This window comes from Engystomops pustulosus, chromosome 4 (assembly GCF_040894005.1).
Source record: "Engystomops pustulosus chromosome 4, aEngPut4.maternal, whole genome shotgun sequence".
Classification (NCBI taxonomy): Eukaryota; Metazoa; Chordata; class Amphibia; order Anura; family Leptodactylidae; genus Engystomops; species Engystomops pustulosus.
Genome location: NC_092414.1, coordinates 199717960 through 199738628, shown reverse-complemented (window position 1 = coordinate 199738628; position 20669 = coordinate 199717960). Strand labels below are relative to the sequence as shown.

Genomic DNA, 20669 nt, shown 5'->3' with positions numbered 1-20669 from the left:
AGATAATACACAGGACACAGGTATGAGATAGATAATACACAGGACACAGGTATGAGATAGATAATACACAGGACACAGGTATGAGATAGATAATACACAGGACACAGGTATGAGATAGATAATACACAGGTATGAGATAGATAATACACAGGTATGAGATAGATAATACACAGGACACAGGTATGAGATAGATAATACACAGGACACAGGTATGAGATAGATAATACACAGGTATGAGATAGATAATACACAGGACACAGGTATGAGATAGATAATACACAGGTATGAGCTAGATAATACACAGGACACAGGTATGAGATAGATAATACACAGGACACAGGTATGAGATAGATAATACACAGGACACAGGTATGAGATAGATAATACACAGGACACAGGTATGAGATAGATAATACACAGGACACGGGTATGAGATAGATAATACACAGGACACAGGTATGAGATAGATAATACACAGGACACAGGTATGAGGTAGATAATACACAGGTATGAGATAGATAATACACAGGACACAGGTATGAGATAGATAATACACAGGACACAGGTATGAGATAGATAATACACAGGACACAGGTATGAGATAGATAATACACAGGACACAGGTATGAGATAGATAATACACAGGACACAGGTATGAGATAGATAATACACAGGACACAGGTATGAGGTAGATAATACACAGGTATGAGCTAGATAATACACAGGACACAGGTATGAGGTAGATAATACACAGGTATGAGATAGATAATACACAGGACACAGGTATGAGATAGATAATACACAGGTATGAGCTAGATAATACACAGGACACAGGTATGAGCTAGATAATACACAGGACACAGGTATGAGATAGATAATACACAGGACACAGGTATGAGATAGATAATACACAGGACACAGGTATGAGATAGATAATACACAGGACACAGGTATGAGGTAGATAATACACAGGTATGAGCTAGATAATACACAGGACACGGGTATGAGATAGATAATACACAGGACACAGGTATGAGCTAGATAATACACAGGACACAGGTATGAGATAGATAATACACAGGACACAGGTATGAGATAGATAATACACAGGACACAGGTATGAGGTAGATAATACACAGGACACAGGTATGAGATAGATAATACACAGGACACAGGTATGAGATAGATAATACACAGGACACAGGTATGAGATAGATAATACACAGGTATGAGATAGATAATACACAGGACACAGGTATGAGATAGATAATACACAGGTATGAGATAGATAATACACAGGACACAGGTATGAGATAGATAATACACAGGACACAGGTATGAGATAGATAATACACAGGTATGAGATAGATAATACACAGGACACAGGTATGAGATAGATAATACACAGGACACAGGTATGAGATAGATAATACACAGGACACAGGTATGAGATAGATAATACACAGGTATGAGATAGATAATACACAGGACACAGGTATGAGATAGATAATACACAGGACACAGGTATGAGCTAGATAATACACAGGACACAGGTATGAGATAGATAATACACAGGACACAGGTATGAGATAGATAATACACAGGACACAGGTATGAGATAGATTATACACAGGACACAGGTATGAGATAGATAATACACAGGACACAGGTATGAGATAGATAATACACAGGACACAGGTATGAGATAGATAATACACAGGTATGAGATAGATAATACACAGGACACAGGTATGAGATAGATAATACACAGGACACAGGTATGAGATAGATAATACACAGGACACAGGTATGAGATAGATAATACACAGGTATGAGATAGATAATACACAGGACACAGGTATGAGATAGATAATACACAGGACACAGGTATGAGATAGATAATACACAGGTATGAGATAGATAATACACAGGACACAGGTATGAGATAGATAATACACAGGACACAGGTATGAGATAGATAATACACAGGACACAGGTATGAGATAGATAATACACAGGTATGAGATAGATAATACACAGGACACAGGTATGAGATAGATAATACACAGGACACAGGTATGAGCTAGATAATACACAGGACACAGGTATGAGATAGATAATACACAGGACACAGGTATGAGATAGATAATACACAGGACACAGGTATGAGATAGATTATACACAGGACACAGGTATGAGATAGATAATACACAGGACACAGGTATGAGATAGATAATACACAGGACACAGGTATGAGATAGATAATACACAGGTATGAGATAGATAATACACAGGACACAGGTATGAGATAGATAATACACAGGACACAGGTATGAGATAGATAATACACAGGACACAGGTATGAGATAGATAATACACAGGACACAAGTATGAGATAGATAATACACAGGACACAGGTATGAGATAGATAATACACAGGTATGAGATAGATAATACACAGGACACAGGTATGAGGTAGATAATACACAGGTATGAGATAGATAATACACAGGACACGGGTATGAGATAGATAATACACAGGACACAGGTATGAGATAGATAATACACAGGTATGAGATAGATAATACACAGGACACAGGTATGAGGTAGATAATACACAGGTATGAGATAGATAATACACAGGACACAGGTATGAGATAGATAATACACAGGACACAGGTATGAGATAGATAATACACAGGTATGAGCTAGATAATACACAGGTATGAGATAGATAATACACAGGACACAGGTATGAGGTAGATAATACACAGGACACAGGTATGAGATAGATAATACACAGGACACAGGTATGAGATAGATAATACACAGGACACAGGTATGAGATAGATTATACACAGGTATGAGATAGATAATACACAGGTATGAGCTAGATAATACACAGGACACAGGTATGAGATAGATAATACACAGGTATGAGCTAGATAATACACAGGACACAGGTATGAGATAGATAATACACAGGTATGAGCTAGATAATACACAGGACACAGGTATGAGATAGATAATACACAGGTATGAGCTAGATAATACACAGGACACAGGTATGAGATAGATAATACACAGGTATGAGATAGATAATACACAGGACACAGGTATGAGATAGATAATACACAGGACACAGGTATGAGATAGATAATACACAGGACACAGGTATGAGATAGATAATACACAGGTATGAGCTAGATAATACACAGGACACGGGTATGAGATAGATAATACACAGGACACAGGTATGAGATAGATTATACACAGGACACAGGTATGAGACAGATAATACACAGAACACAGGTATGAGATAGATAATACACAGGTATGAGATAGATAATACACAGGTATGAGATAGATAATACACAGGACACAGGTATGAGATAGATAATACACAGGACACAGGTATGAGATAGATAATACACAGGTATGAGATAGATAATACACAGGTATGAGCTAGATAATACACAGGACACAGGTATGAGATAGATAATACACAGGTATGAGCTAGATAATACACAGGACACAGGTATGAGATAGATAATACACAGGTATGAGCTAGATAATACACAGGACACAGGTATGAGATAGATAATACACAGGTATGAGATAGATAATACACAGGACACAGGTATGAGATAGATAATACACAGGACACAGGTATGAGATAGATAATACACAGGACACAGGTATGAGATAGATAATACACAGGTATGAGCTAGATAATACACAGGACACGGGTATGAGATAGATAATACACAGGACACAGGTATGAGATAGATTATACACAGGACACAGGTATGAGATAGATAATACACAGGACACAGGTATGAGCTAGATAATACACAGGACACAGGTATGAGATAGATAATACACAGGACACAGGTATGAGCTAGATAATACACAGGACACAGGTATGAGCTAGATAATACACAGGACACAGGTATGAGATAGATAATACACAGGTATGAGATAGATAATACACAGGACACAGGTATGAGATAGATAATACACAGGACACAGGTATGAGATAGATAATACACAGGTATGAGATAGATAATACACAGGACACAGGTATGAGCTAGATAATACACAGGACACAGGTATGAGATAGATAATACACAGGACACAGGTATGAGGTAGATAATACACAGGACACAGGTATGAGATAGATAATACACAGGACACAGGTATGAGCTAGATAATACACAGGACACAGGTATGAGATAGATAATACACAGGACACAGGTATGAGATAGATAATACACAGGACACAGGTATGAGATAGATAATACACAGGTATGAGATAGATAATACACAGGACACAGGTATGAGATAGATAATACACAGGACACAGGTATGAGCTAGATAATACACAGGTATGAGATAGATAATACACAGGACACAGGTATGAGCTAGATAATACACAGGACACAGGTATGAGCTAGATAATACACAGGACACAGGTATGAGCTAGATAATACACAGGACACAGGTATGAGCTAGATAATACACAGGTATGAGATAGATAATACACAGGACACGGGTATGAGATAGAAAATACACAGGTATGAGATAGATAATACACAGGACACGGGTATGAGATAGATAATACACAGCACACAGGTATGAGATAGATAATACACAGGTATGAGATAGATAATACACAGGACACGGGTATGAGATAGATAATACACAGGACACAGGTATGAGATAGATAATACACAGGACACAGGTATGAGATAGATAATACACAGGACACAGGTATGAGATAGATAATACACAGGTATGAGATAGATAATACACAGGACACAGGTATGAGATAGATAATACACAGGTATGAGATAGATAATACACAGGACACAGGTATGAGATAGATAATACAGGACACAGGTATGAGATAGATAATACACAGGACACAGGTATGAGATAGATAATACACAGGTATGAGATAGATAATACACAGGACACAGGTATGAGATAGATAATACACAGGTATGAGATAGATAATACACAGGACACAGGTATGAGATAGATAATACACAGGTATGAGATAGATAATACACAGGACACAGGTATGAGATAGATAATACACAGGACACAGGTATGAGATAGATAATACACAGGTATGAGATAGATAATACACAGGACACAGGTATGAGATAGATAATACACAGGACACAGGTATGAGCTAGATAATACACAGGTATGAGATAGATAATACACAGGACACAGGTATGAGATAGATAATACACAGGACACAGGTATGAGATAGATAATACACAGGACACAGGTATGAGATAGATAATACACAGGACACAGGTATGAGATAGATAATACACAGGACACAGGTATGAGATAGATAATACACAGGACACAGGTATGAGATAGATAATACACAGGTATGAGATAGATAATACACAGGACACAGGTATGAGATAGATAATACACAGGACACAGGTATGAGCTAGATAATACACAGGACACGGGTATGAGATAGATAATACACAGGACACAGGTATGAGATAGATAATACACAGGTATGAGATAGATAATACACAGGACACAGGTATGAGCTAGATAATACACAGGACACAGGTATGAGATAGATAATACACAGGACACAGGTATGAGATAGATAATACACAGGACACAGGTATGAGATAGATTATACACAGGACACAGGTATGAGATAGATAATACACAGGACACAGGTATGAGATAGATAATACACATGTATGAGATAGATAATACACAGGACACAGGTATGAGGTAGATAATACACAGGTATGAGATAGATAATACACAGGACACGGGTATGAGATAGATAATACACAGGACACAGGTATGAGATAGATAATACACAGGTATGAGATAGATAATACACAGGACACAGGTATGAGGTAGATAATACACAGGTATGAGATAGATAATACACAGGACACAGGTATGAGATAGATAATACACAGGACACAGGTATGAGATAGATAATACACAGGACACAGGTATGAGCTAGATAATACACAGGACACAGGTATGAGATAGATAATACACAGGACACAGGTATGAGATAGATAATACACAGGTATGAGATAGATAATACACAGGACACAGGTATGAGCTAGATAATACACAGGTATGAGATAGATAATACACAGGACACAGGTATGAGGTAGATAATACACAGGACACAGGTATGAGATAGATAATACACAGGACACAGGTATGAGATAGATTATACACAGGTATGGAGATAGATAATACACAGGTATGAGCTAGATAATACACAGGACACAGGTATGAGATAGATAATACACAGGTATGAGCTAGATAATACACAGGACACAGGTATGAGATAGATAATACACAGGTATGAGCTAGATAATACACAGGACACAGGTATGAGATAGATAATACACAGGTATGAGCTAGATAATACACAGGACACAGGTATGAGATCGATAATACACAGGTATGAGCTAGATAATACACAGGACACAGGTATGAGATAGATAATACACAGGACACAGGTATGAGATAGATAATACACAGGACACAGGTATGAGATAGATAATACACAGGTATGAGCTAGATAATACACAGGACACGGGTATGAGATAGATAATACACAGGACACAGGTATGAGATAGATTATACACAGGACACAGGTATGAGACAGATAATACACAGGACACAGGTATGAGATAGATAATACACAGGACACAGGTATGAGATAGATAATACACAGGACACAGGTATGAGATAGATAATACACAGGTATGAGATAGATAATACACAGGTATGAGCTAGATAATACACAGGACACAGGTATGAGCTAGATAATACACAGGACACAGGTATGAGATAGATAATACACAGGACACAGGTATGAGATAGATAATACACAGGACACAGGTATGAGATAGATAATACACAGGACACAGGTATGAGATAGATAATACACAGGTATGAGATAGATAATACACAGGACACAGGTATGAGCTAGATAATACACAGGACACAGGTATGAGATAGATAATACACAGGACACAGGTATGAGATAGATAATACACAGGTATGAGATAGATAATACACAGGCACAGGTATGAGCTAGATAATACACAGGACACAGGTATGAGCTAGATAATACACAGGACACAGGTATGAGATAGATAATACACAGGACACAGGTATGAGATAGATAATACACAGGACACAGGTATGAGATAGATAATACACAGGACACAGGTATGAGATAGATAATACACAGGACACAGGTATGAGATAGATAATACACAGGACACAGGTATGAGATAGATAATACACAGGACACAGGTATGAGATAGATAATACACAGGACACAGGTATGAGATAGATAATACACAGGACACAGGTATGAGATAGATAATACACAGGACACAGGTATGAGATAGATAATACACAGGACACAGGTATGAGATAGATAATACACAGGACACAGGTATGAGATAGATAATACACAGGACACAGGTAGAGATAGATAATACACAGGACACAGGTATGAGATAGATAATACACAGGACACAGGTATGAGATAGATAATACACAGGACACAGGTATGAGATAGATAATACACAGGTATGAGATAGATAATACACAGGACACAGGTATGAGCTAGATAATACACAGGACACAGGTATGAGATAGATAATACACAGGACACAGGTATGAGCTAGATAATACACAGGACACAGGTATGAGCTAGATAAATACACAGTATGAGATAGATAATACACAGGACACGGGTATGAGATAGATAATACACAGGTATGAGATAGATAATACACAGGACACGGGTATGAGATAGATAATACACAGGTATGAGATAGATAATACACAGGACACAGGTATGAGATAGATAATACACAGGACACAGGTATGAGATAGATAATACACAGGACACAGGTATGAGATAGATAATACACAGGACACAGGTATGAGATAGATAATACACAGGTATGAGATAGATAATACACAGGACACAGGTATGAGATAGATAATACACAGGTACACAGGTATGAGATAGATAATACACAGGACACAGGTATGAGATAGATAATACACAGGACACAGGTATGAGATCACAGGACACAGGTATGAGATAGATAATACACAGGACACAGGTATGAGATAGATAATACACAGGACACAGGTATGAGATAGATAATACACAGGTATGAGATAGATAATACACAGGACACAGGTATGAGATAGATAATACACAGGACACAGGTATGAGATAGATAATACACAGGTATGAGATAGATAATACACAGGACACAGGTATGAGATAGATAATACACAGGTATGAGATAGATAATACACAGGACACAGGTATGAGATAGATAATACACAGGACACAGGTATGAGATAGATAATACACAGGACACAGGTATGAGATAGATAATACACAGGACACAGGTATGAGATAGATAATACACAGGACACAGGTATGAGATAGATAATACACAGGACACAGGTATGAGATAGATAATACACAGGTATGAGATAGATAATACACAGGACACAGGTATGAGATAGATAATACACAGGACACAGGTATGAGATAGATAATACACAGGTATGAGATAGATAATACACAGGACACAGGTATGAGATAGATAATACACAGGACACAGGTATGAGATAGATAATACACAGGACACAGGTATGAGATAGATAATACACAGGACACAGGTATGAGATAGATAATACACAGGTATGAGCTAGATAATACACAGGTATGAGATAGATAATACACAGGACACAGGTATGAGATAGATAATACACAGGACACAGGTATGAGATAGATAATACACAGGACACAGGTATGAGATAGATAATACACAGGACACAGGTATGAGCTAGATAATACACAGGACACAGGTATGAGCTAGATAATACACAGGACACAGGTATGAGCTAGATAATACACAGGACACAGGTATGAGCTAGATAATACACAGGACACAGGTATGAGCTAGATAATACACAGGACACAGGTATGAGCTAGATAATACACAGGTATGAGATAGATAATACACAGGACACAGGTATGAGATAGATAATACACAGGACACAGGTATGAGATAGATAATACACAGGACACAGGTATGAGATAGATAATACACAGGACACAGGTATGAGATAGATAATACACAGGACACAGGTATGAGATAGATAATACACAGGACACAGGTATGAGATAGATAATACACAGGTATGAGATAGATAATACACAGGACACAGGTATGAGATAGATAATACACAGGACACAGGTATGAGATAGATAATACACAGGACACAGGTATGAGATAGATAATACACAGGTATGAGATAGATAATACACAGGACACAGGTATGAGATAGATAATACACGGGTATGAGATAGATAATACACAGGACACGGGTATGAGATAGATAATACACAGGTATGAGATAGATAATACACAGGACACAGGTATGAGATAGATAATACACGGGTATGAGATAGATAATACACAGGACACATGTTGTCCTCTGGTCTGGGCGCTGGCTCCGGGTGGTGCTGAAGGGACAGCTCCTGGAGGTGCAGAGCTCAGTCCTTGTCCTATTGTTCCTTCCCCGGCAGCTTTGGTCTCTGATCACTAGTGCTCATAGGTAAAACTATGGGGGACCCTATGGTGACCCCTTCTACCCCCCATAGTAAGCTCCTCTCCATTGCTCCTCTGTGCAGCCTTCCCTGGGGACTCCTCTCCCAGGGTGACCCCTCTCCCCTGTGCAGCCTCCCCTGGTGACCCGTGTATCCTGTGCAGCCTCCCCTGGTGACCCCTCTCCCCCGTGCAGCCTCCCCTGATGACCCTTCTCCCCTTCTCAGGCTCCCTCGGTACCTGTCAGGTTCTGTGCTGGGTGATCCATTCCCCTTGTCCTCATCACTTCCGGCATCCTCCTGCAGCAGCAGCAGCCCCCCACCCCCACCCACTCTCTCCCTTCCTCTCCTCCCTGCTGTAAGTTGAGGCTCAGGCTGTGCACTTGTGCTGTGAGGAGGACCCCAGCACATCCCTCAGTGCAGCCAGCATGGTGTGAGCATAGTCCTCCTTTCTTTTGTTTGCTCCTAACCTGCAGTGCCTTCTCCTCCCTCCTCCTCCTCTCAGTCCTCCCCTTGCAGCCTCTATTTTCCCCATTTTTCCCTCTTTTTTGTGTCTTATCTATCTGGTCCATCCCTTGGGGGGGTTGTTGGGGTAGCAGGATGGCTGACAAGAGGCAACAAGGTGGGGAGGAGGTCCCAGCCTTTTTCAAGAACATGGGATCTGGAAGTCCAAAGCCCAGGCAGAAATTCTGTGGGATGTTCTGCCCGGTGGAAGGGTCTTCTGAGAACAAGACCATTAATTTTGACTCTCTGTCTGCGTGCCGGGGGTCAGGGAGAGTCATTGAGCAGCAGAAGGATGTGACCCCTTCAGACCCTGCGAGGAAGATTGAGATCAAGTGTTCTTATGGCAAAGAGGCTCTTCAATACCTCAATGACAAGGTGGGTGATGGTGACCTGTGCCCGGGGAGGGGGCATTATACCAGCATTGACCCTTGGACTGGCATGGGGTGGGGTGATGGTGCCCGTCATTGCAATGCTGTATTCTCCATGACTGTATTGATAAGGCTGGCCATGTGGACTCCACCCTATCGGTGGATTCAGATTTACTGCAGATCTGCTGGCGGCAACATATACCATAGCGCTGCTGCCTTCTATTCACCAGGAGATTCCATTCTCCCCTAAAATTTCCTCCCAAGAAGTTTGTGATTGGTGGGAAGTGATGAGGAAGTGCAGACTATGGAATATCAGCATGACTCTGGAGAAACATTGTATCTTTGTATTCACAGTAGCAGATTCCTCCCTGTCTGATGGGATGTTTAGCTCGGAATACAATGCCAATGCTGCAGTTAAGACTGACACACGCCTAAAGTTAATGCTGCATCATGATACAGCAGTATATGTAGACACCGCTGTATAAGATAACATTCAGAGGTACAAACTAAAGTTTCCAGGCCCTGATTTGAATCTGTAATAGGGCCACACCCACTAATGTTCCGCCATGTTGTATTAGGGTCTGGACTTGGGTGTCCCCTAGCTGTGCCCCTGCTGTCTGAAGGTGTCACTTCATGCTATTACACACCCTGTTATATGGGCAGGACCTAAAGCTATGTTTATCTCTATCCTGCTGGTTTGGGAACAGAATGCGAGAGCTACAGTAAAGACTGACACGGACATTACTATACATTGATATGAGTATTTTGGGGAGTGTATTAGACACTATTACTATGACAAATTGAATATTAAAATATTATTATATGTTTATGTTTTCTTGTAAAAAGTTCTTTTTCTAGTCGGCCTTGAAACTTGTGTGCCTGTATGGGATGATTTATGAATATTAAAGGGGGCTCCCACTCTTACAGAGTAGGGAGGCGACTTTTGGGATCTCCCCCTATATAGGCCCAGAAGCCATTATTCTGATTTGTGTAGTCTCATTGCTCACCCCTCTCCTCCCCCGCCAATCCTAATGCTTTGTCATCTGATTTACATAAAACAAATGCAATTTAAAGGTGCTCTCTAGGAATACCTATGGTTGGCCAATAAGTCATAGATAGGTTATTAGGGACAGGTGTCCCTTACATTTTAAAGGGTTTGTACAGAATTAGGCCCATTCCACACTTGCGAGTGTGATGTGATGAACTCGCATCACACTCGCAACGCATGCTGCCCGAATCACAGAGCCCGAACGCTGCAAATCGGGACTGAACTCAGCATGTCAGTTCAGTCCTGGTACGCAGCGTTCCGGCCAGGAGACCCTGGCAGCATGCGTTGTGAGTGTGATGCGAGTTCACTCGCAAGTGTGGAATCGGCCTTAGAACTACACAGTGCACACGGATTGTATCCACAATGGAAGTAAATGGGAGGGAATTGCAATACCATGTACAACCTGTAGAATGGTGTGGAGCGGTTTTTAAAGTAGCCCAGAAAATGAGGCGTGGCCAATTGGAAAGGGACAGGGGTTTGTATTTGGTGACCCCTTTTCATCATACCTCAAAACATCAGACCCCAGGCCGGATTTTAATACAAACTGCAGACCAGTCATGTATACCCCAGAATACTAACCTCTACAGACACCAGAATCCAGAATAATGAATCTAATACCGACCCCAGATTGGAACCACTAAGCTAAACCCAGATGTACTAACCTAATACACATGAAAGACCAAACTCCTGCTCCGACCGCCAAATCTGATACAGAACATCTAAACTAATACAGACCCCAGACCAACCCCCCTAGGAAAATACAGACCCCCAGACCATTTTTAAATAACACAATTCCCAGAACCACTAAACTAATATAGACCCCAGACCAAATCCACTAAGGAAATACAGACCCCCACAGACCATCTAAACTATTACAAGACCCGGAACCACTAAACTAATATAGACCCCAGACCAAACGCCTATAGGAAATACAGACCCCCACAGACCATCTAAACTAATAAAAGGTTCAGAGCCACTAAACTAATACAGACCCCAGGTGGGACCCCCTAAGTAAATACAAACTCCAGATCAGACCTCCAAAGCTCATACAGAACATTTAAATTAATACAGACCCCAGACCAAACATTTAGGGAAATAAAGAACCTTCGACTACCTGAGCTAATACACGACCCAGAAGCACTAAACTAATACAGAGCACAGGCTGGGCCCCCTAATGAAAATACAAACTCCTGATCAGACCCCCAAAGCTAATACAGAACCTATGTACTAATACAGACCCCACGGTGCTGAGACCCCCACAGATCAAAAACAAGGGGTTCAATGGGGTCCCACGTACCTCCGTTGAACCCCTCGTTGCTCTGTCAGACTAATGGAGCTGACAGAGATTGGTGAGCGCAGCGCTCAGCCTAACAAGGGGTATGACGGAGGTACCTGGGACCCCATTAGACCCCTCGTTTTCGTGATCTGTGGAGGTCTCAGCACAGAGGCCCCCCTTGATCTGCAAGTTAGGCACTATCCCGTGGATAGGGCCTAACTTTTGTTCGTGGGGAAACCCCTTTAACTAATACAGTCCTCAGACCAGTTGTATCAAAGATCCCAGAACAAGTAAACTAATACACCCCCAACTCAGAGCCCCAAAACCAGAAACAGTAACCATAACGACTCACTAAATACAAACATCAGACCAAACCTACTAAAGAAATAGAGACCCCTGACTAGACCCCCAAAGATTGAACAGAACATTTAAACTAATATAGACCCTAGACCAGAATCCCAAAAGTTAATACAGAACCACTAAACTAATAAAGACACCAAACCGGACCTCGTAAAGAAATACAAACCCCAGATCAGACCCAAAATCTAATACAGAAGCACTAAAGAAATACAGACCCCTGACCCGACCATCTGGGCTTTCCAATCACCAAAAGAATAAAACAGGTTTCATACTAGTCCCCTGTAACAAGTACACACCCCAGGCTAAGCCCAATTTTATGAGATTGTCTGAAGTTTCCCTAGAAATATTTGACATGTGTAATCTCCACCTTAATGTCATAAGTCCTGGAGCACCTAAAATAATACACACCCCAGACAAGACCATGTAAACTAAACCAAACTTGTAGAGTAAACCATCAAATGTCAGACATACCCTAGACCAGAACCCCTAAACTAATGCAGACCCCCTGACCAAATCTCTTCAAGTATTACAGACCCCGGGCCACAACTCCTAGACCAAAGCCCGTAATAACGAGTCAGAACATCACTAACAGCTGTAGTTGGTCGATGTTGACCTGACCACTTTGACCTTGGAGACCACATATTCTAGGCAGGTCCTGGACCACCCTCACCACATGTCTCTGGGGAGTCGTCTGAGAAGTTCTCCAAGGCTGTGGTTTCAAGTTGCTATATGGGATGGGCCACAAAATTAGTAGACCACAACTGGTGGTAGTGTTAGGGCTCTCACATTGGTGTTGGTGTTCAGATTCAGGCGCTCTCTCTCGATTTTACTTCCGTTTTGTCTTCGTGTCTGCAAAAAAAAAAAAAGAAAAAACTTTAGGTTTGAAATTGCTTCAAAAACATCAAATCTGGTTTTTCAGCCTCATCACTGAAAAGAAAATAAACACACACAAGGGATCAGTAAAAATACACACAATGTTAAACACCCATAGAAATCAGTGGCTTTCGTGGGGCATCCATGGAAATCACTGAACCATGGACGTAAAAAGCAGCACCAATGTGAAAGAGCCCTAAGTGTCTTTGGGTGAAGACACACATGGCGTTTTTAGGGTGAAGACACACATGGCGTTTTTAGGGTGAAGACACACATGGCGTTTTTGGGCCGTTTTTGGGCCGTTTTTACTAAGTGCGTTTTCAGATCGTTAAAAACGCATGCATTAAAAACGCATCCGTTTTTTGAAAACGCATGCGTTTTTAACGATCTGAAAACGCACTTAGTAAAAACGGCCCAAAAACGGCCCAAAAACGCCATGTGTGTCTTCACTCTTAGGCCGTTTTTGGGCCGTTTTTAGTTAGTGCGTTTTCAGATCGTTAAAAGCGCATGCGTCAAAAAACGCATGTGTTTTTGACCAGTTTGAATTAAGATAATTGCTCAAACCTGTCAAAAACGCATGCATTTTCAAAAAACGATCTGAAACGATTTAACGATCTGAAAACTAAAAACGGCCCAAAAACGGCCTAAAAACGCGTGTTGTCTTCACCCTTTGGGGGAGATTTATCAGAAGTGTCTGAGAGCAAAACCGTTCTAGTTGCCCATAGAAACCAATCAGAGGTCAACTTTCAATTTCCCACAGCTGTTTATAAAACTAAAGCTGTGCTCTGATTGGTTTCTATGGACAACTAGAATAATTTAAGCTCAGACACTTCTGATAAATCTCTCCCTTTGGGTGCAGCCACACGTTCAGTTTTCAGATGCAGTTTTTGAAGTCAAAAGTAGGTGTGGATCATAATGAGTGAGGATTATTATTAAGGGTGATGCCACACATGGCATTTTAAACCCATTTTTGGTCAGTTTTTAAGCAGTCCGTCCAAAAACACATGCATTAAAAAACGCATCTGTTTTTGACCAGTTTTTTTAAAGGACTGCTTAAAAACGGACCAAAAATGGGTTTAAAATGCCATGTGTGGCATCACCCTTAATAATAATCCTCACTCATTATGATCCACACCTGCTTTTGACTTCAAAAACTGCATCTGAAAACTGAACGTGTGGCTGCACTCCACTCCTGGTTTGGGCATCAAAAACTGCATCTGAAAACTGAACGTGTGGCTGCACTCCACTCCTGGTTTGGGCATCAAAAACTGCATCTGAAAAACGTGTGGACGCACCCCTTGAGTTCCTTAAAACTGCATTTGGAATGGATAGTAGGTTCTGCAGGCACACAGATTTCGCAGCGCTGCACAGAGTTTGCCAAATCAGTTCCTGTTCCCTGGGGCTCACAATCTAATGAACCTAGCAGTATGTTTTGGAGTGTGGGAGGAAGCCGGAGGACCCGGAGGAAACCCACACAAACATGTCATACCCCACCACACAGCACTGAAGGACTAATAGTCCCATCATACCCCACCACACACAGCACCAGAGAACTACCTGTCCTATCATACCCCATCACACACACAGCACTGGAGAACTACCTTCTCATCATACCCCACAACGCACAGCACTGGAGAACTACCTGTCCTATCATACCCCATCACACACACAGCACTGGAGAACTACCTGTCCCATCATACCCCAACACACACAGCACTGGAGAACTACCTGTCCCATCATACCCCACCACACACACACACAGCACTGGAGAACTACCTGTCCCATCATACCCCACCACAGACAGCACTGGAGAACTACCAGTCCCACCATACCCCATCACACACACAGCACTGGAGAACTACCTGTCCCATCATACCCCAACACACACACAGCACTGGAGAACTACCTGTCCCATCATACCCCAACACACACAGCACTGGAGAACTACAGTCCAATCATACCCCACCACACACACAGCACTGGAGATCTACCTGTCCCATCATATCCCATCACACACACACACAGCACTGGAGAACTACCTGTCCCATCATACCCCACCACACACACAGCACTGGAGAACTACCTGTCCCATCATACCCCACCACACACAGCACTGGAGAACTACAGTCCAATCATACCCCACCACACACACAGCACTGGAGAACTACCTGTCCCATCATATCCCATCACACACAGCACTGGAGAACTACAGTCCAATCATACCCCACCACACACACAGCACTGGAGAACTACCTGTCCTATCATACCCCATCACACACACAGCACTGGAGAACTACCATTCCCATCATACCCCACCACACACACAGCACTGGAGAACTACCTGTCCCATCATACCCCAACACACACAGCACTGGAGAACTACCTGTCCCATCATACCCCAACACACACAGCACTGGAAAACTACAATCCAATCATACCCCACCACACACACAGCACTGGAGAACTACCTGTCCCATCATATCCCATCACACACAGCACTGGAGAACTACAGTCCAATCATACCCCACCACACACACAGCACTGGAGAACTACCTGTCCCATCATACCCCATCACACACAGCACTGGAGAACTACCAGTCCCATCATACCCCAACACACACAGCACTGGAGAACTACCAGTCCCATCATACCCCATCACACACACAGCACTGGAGAACTACCTGTCCCATAATACCCCATCACACACACAGCACTGGAGAACTACAGTCCAATCATACCCCACCACACACACACACACAGCACTGGAGAAATACCAGTCCTCTCATACCCCATCACACACAGCACTGGAGAACTACCTGTCCCATCATACCCCAACACACACACACAGCACTGGAGAACTACCAGTCCTCTCATACCCCACCACACACACAGCACTGGAGAACTACCTGTCCCATCATACCCCAACACACACACAGCACTGGAGAACTACAGTCCAATCATACCCCACCACACACAGCACTGGAGAACTACCTGTCCCATCATACCCCAACACACACAGCACTGGAGAACTACTAGTCCCATCATACCCCATCACACACACAGCACTGGAGAACTACGTGTCCCATCATACCCCACCACACACAGCACTGGAGAACTACCAGTCCTCTCATACCCCATCACACACAGCACTGGAGAACTACCTGTCCCATCATACCCCACCACACACACACAGCACTGGAGAACTACCAGTCCCATCATACCCCACCACACACACAGCACTGGAGAACTACCTTCTCATAATACCCCACCACACACACAGCACTGGAGATCTACCTGTCCCATCATATCCCATCACACACACACACAGCACTGGAGAACTACCTGTCCCATCATACCCCACCACACACACAGCACTGGAGAACTACCTGTCCCATCATACCCCACCACACACAGCACTGGAGAACTACAGTCCAATCATACCCCACCACACACACAGCACTGGAGAACTACCTGTCCTATCATACCCCATCACACACACAGCACTGGAGAACTACCATTCCCATCATACCCCACCACACACACAGCACTGGAGAACTACCTGTCCCATCATACCCCAACACACACAGCACTGGAGAACTACAGTCCAATCATACCCCACCACACACACAGCACTGGAGAACTACCTGTCCCATCATACCCCATCACACACAGCACTGGAGAACTACCAGTCCCATCATACCCCAACACACACAGCACTGGAGAACTACCAGTCCCATCATACCCCATCACACACACAGCACTGGAGAACTACCTGTCCCATCATACCCCATCACACACACAGCACTGGAGAACTACAGTCCAATCATACCCCACCACACACACACACACACACACACACAGCACTGGAGAAATACCAGTCCTCTCATACCCCATCACACAGCACTGGAGAACTACCTGTCCCATCATACCCCAACACACACACACAGCACTGGAGAACTACCAGTCCTCTCATACCCCACCACACACACAGCACTGGAGAACTACCTGTCCCATCATACCCCAACACACACACAGCACTGGAGAACTACAGTCCAATCATACCCCACCACACACACAGCACTGGAGAACTACCTGTCCCATCATACCCCAACACACACAGCACTGGAGAACTACTAGTCCCATCATACCCCATCACACACACAGCACTGGAGAACTACCTGTCCCATCATACCCCACCACACACACACACACAGCACTGGAGAACTACCAGTCCCATCATACCCCACCACACACACAGCACTGGAGAACTACCTTCTCATCATACCCCACCACACACACACAGCACTGGAGAACTACCAGTCCTCTCATACCCCATCACACACAGCACTGGAGAACTACCTGTCCCATCATACCCCACCACACAGCACTGGAGAACTACAGTCCAATCATACCCCACCACACACACAGCACTGGAGAACTACCTGTCCCATCATACCCCACCACACACAGCACTGAAGACCTACCTGTCCCATCATTCCCCACCACACACACAGCACTGGAGAACTACCATTCCCATCATACCCCACCACACACACAGCACTGGAGAACTACCAGTCCTCTCATACCCCATCACACACAGCACTGGAGAACTACCTATCCCATCATACCCCACCACATACACAGCACTGGAGAACTACCAGTCCTCTCTTACCCCATCACACACAGCACTGGAGAACTACCTGTCCCATCATACCCCACCACACACATAGCACTGGAGAACTACCAGTCCCATCATACCCCACTACACACACACAGCACTGGAGAACTACCAGTCCTCTCTTACCCCATCACAAACAGCACTGGAGAACTACCTGTCCCATCATACCCAACCACACACAGCACTGGAGAACTACATGTCCCATCATACCCCACCACACACACAGCACTGGAGAACTACCAGTCCTCTCATACCCCACCACACAGCACTGGAGAACTACAGTCCAATCATACCCCACCACACACCCAGCACTGGAGAACTACCAGTCCCATCTTACCCCATCACACACAGCACTGGAGAACTACCAGTCCTCTCATACCCCATCACACACAGCACTGGAGAACTACCTGTCCCATCATACCCCACCACACACATAGCACTGGAGAACTACCAGTCCTCTCTTACCCCATCACACAGCACTGGAGAACTACCTGTCCCATCATACCCAACCACACACACAGCACTGGAGAACTACCAGTCCTCTCATACCCCACCACACAGCACTGGAGAACTAAAGTCCAATCATACCCCACCACACACACAGCACTGGAGAACTACCTGTCCCATCATACCCCACCACACACAGCACTGGAGAACTACCTGTCCCATCATACCCCACCACACACACAGCACTGGAGAACTACCAGTCCTCTCATACCCCACCACACAGCACTGGAGAACTACCAGTCCCATCATACCCCATCACACACAGCACTGGAGAACTACCAGTCCTCTCATACCCCATCACACACAGCACTGGAGAACTACCTGTCACATCATACCCTACCACGCACACAGCACTGGAGAACTACCTGTCCAATCATACCCCACACACACACAGCACCGGAGAACTACCAGTCCCATCATACCCCATCACACACAGCACTGGAGAACTACCTGTCCCATCATACCCCACCACACACAGCACTGGAGAACTACCTGTCCCATCATACCCCACCACACACAGCACTGGAGAACTACCAGTCCTCTCATACCCCATCACACACAGCACTGGAGAACTACCTGTCCCATCATACCCCACCACACACAGCACTGGAGAACTACCAGTCCTTTCTTACCCCATCACACACAGCACTGGAGAACTACCTGTCCCATCATACCCAACCACACACACAGCACTGGAGAACTACCTGTCCCATCATACCCCACCACACACACAGCACTGGAGAACTACCAGTCCTCTCTTACCCCATCACACACAGCACTGGAGAACTACCTGTCCCATCATACCCAACCACATACACAGCACTGGAGAACTACAGTCCAATCATACCCCACCACACACACAGCACTGGAGAACTACCTGTCCCATCATACCGCACCACACACAGCACTGGAGAACTACCTGTCCCATCATAACCCACCACACACACAGCACTGGAGAACTACCAGTCCTCTCATACCCCACCACACAGCACTGGAGAACTACCAGTCCCATCATACACCATCACACACAGCACTGGAGAACTACCAGTCCTCTCATACCCCATCACACACAGCACTGGAGAACTACCTGTCCCATCATACCCCACCACACACACAGCACTGGAGAACTACCAGTCCTCTCATACCCCACCACACAGCACTGGAGAACTACAGTCCAATCATACCCCACCACACACACAGCACTGGAGAACTACCAGTCCCATCATACCCCATCACACACAGCAGTGGAGAACTACCTGTCCCATCATACCCTACCACACACAGCACTGGAGAACTACCTGTCCCATCATACCCCACCACACACACACACAGCACTGGAGAACTACCAGTCCCATCATACCCCATCACACACAGCACTG

General features: G+C 43.7%; 1 protein-coding gene and 1 long non-coding RNA gene across 2 annotated transcripts in view; one reads left to right on the top strand and one right to left on the bottom strand.

Annotated features, from left to right (window-relative positions):
• LOC140128039 (uncharacterized) overlaps positions 1–20669 on the bottom strand; it is a 49218-nt gene that overhangs the window by 1089 nt on the left and 27460 nt on the right. Inside the window, exon 2 of the long non-coding RNA XR_011855107.1 lies at positions 13903–14081. This is a non-coding gene — a long non-coding RNA (uncharacterized lncRNA). The remainder of the gene's footprint in view (positions 1–13902; positions 14082–20669) is intronic.
• DPYSL2 (dihydropyrimidinase like 2) overlaps positions 10035–20669 on the top strand; it is a 50946-nt gene continuing 40311 nt past the window's right edge. The window contains exon 1 of the mRNA XM_072149389.1: positions 10035–10555. Within this exon, the coding sequence (XP_072005490.1) occupies positions 10277–10555 (279 nt within the window). The 5' untranslated portion in view covers positions 10035–10276. The remainder of the gene's footprint in view (positions 10556–20669) is intronic.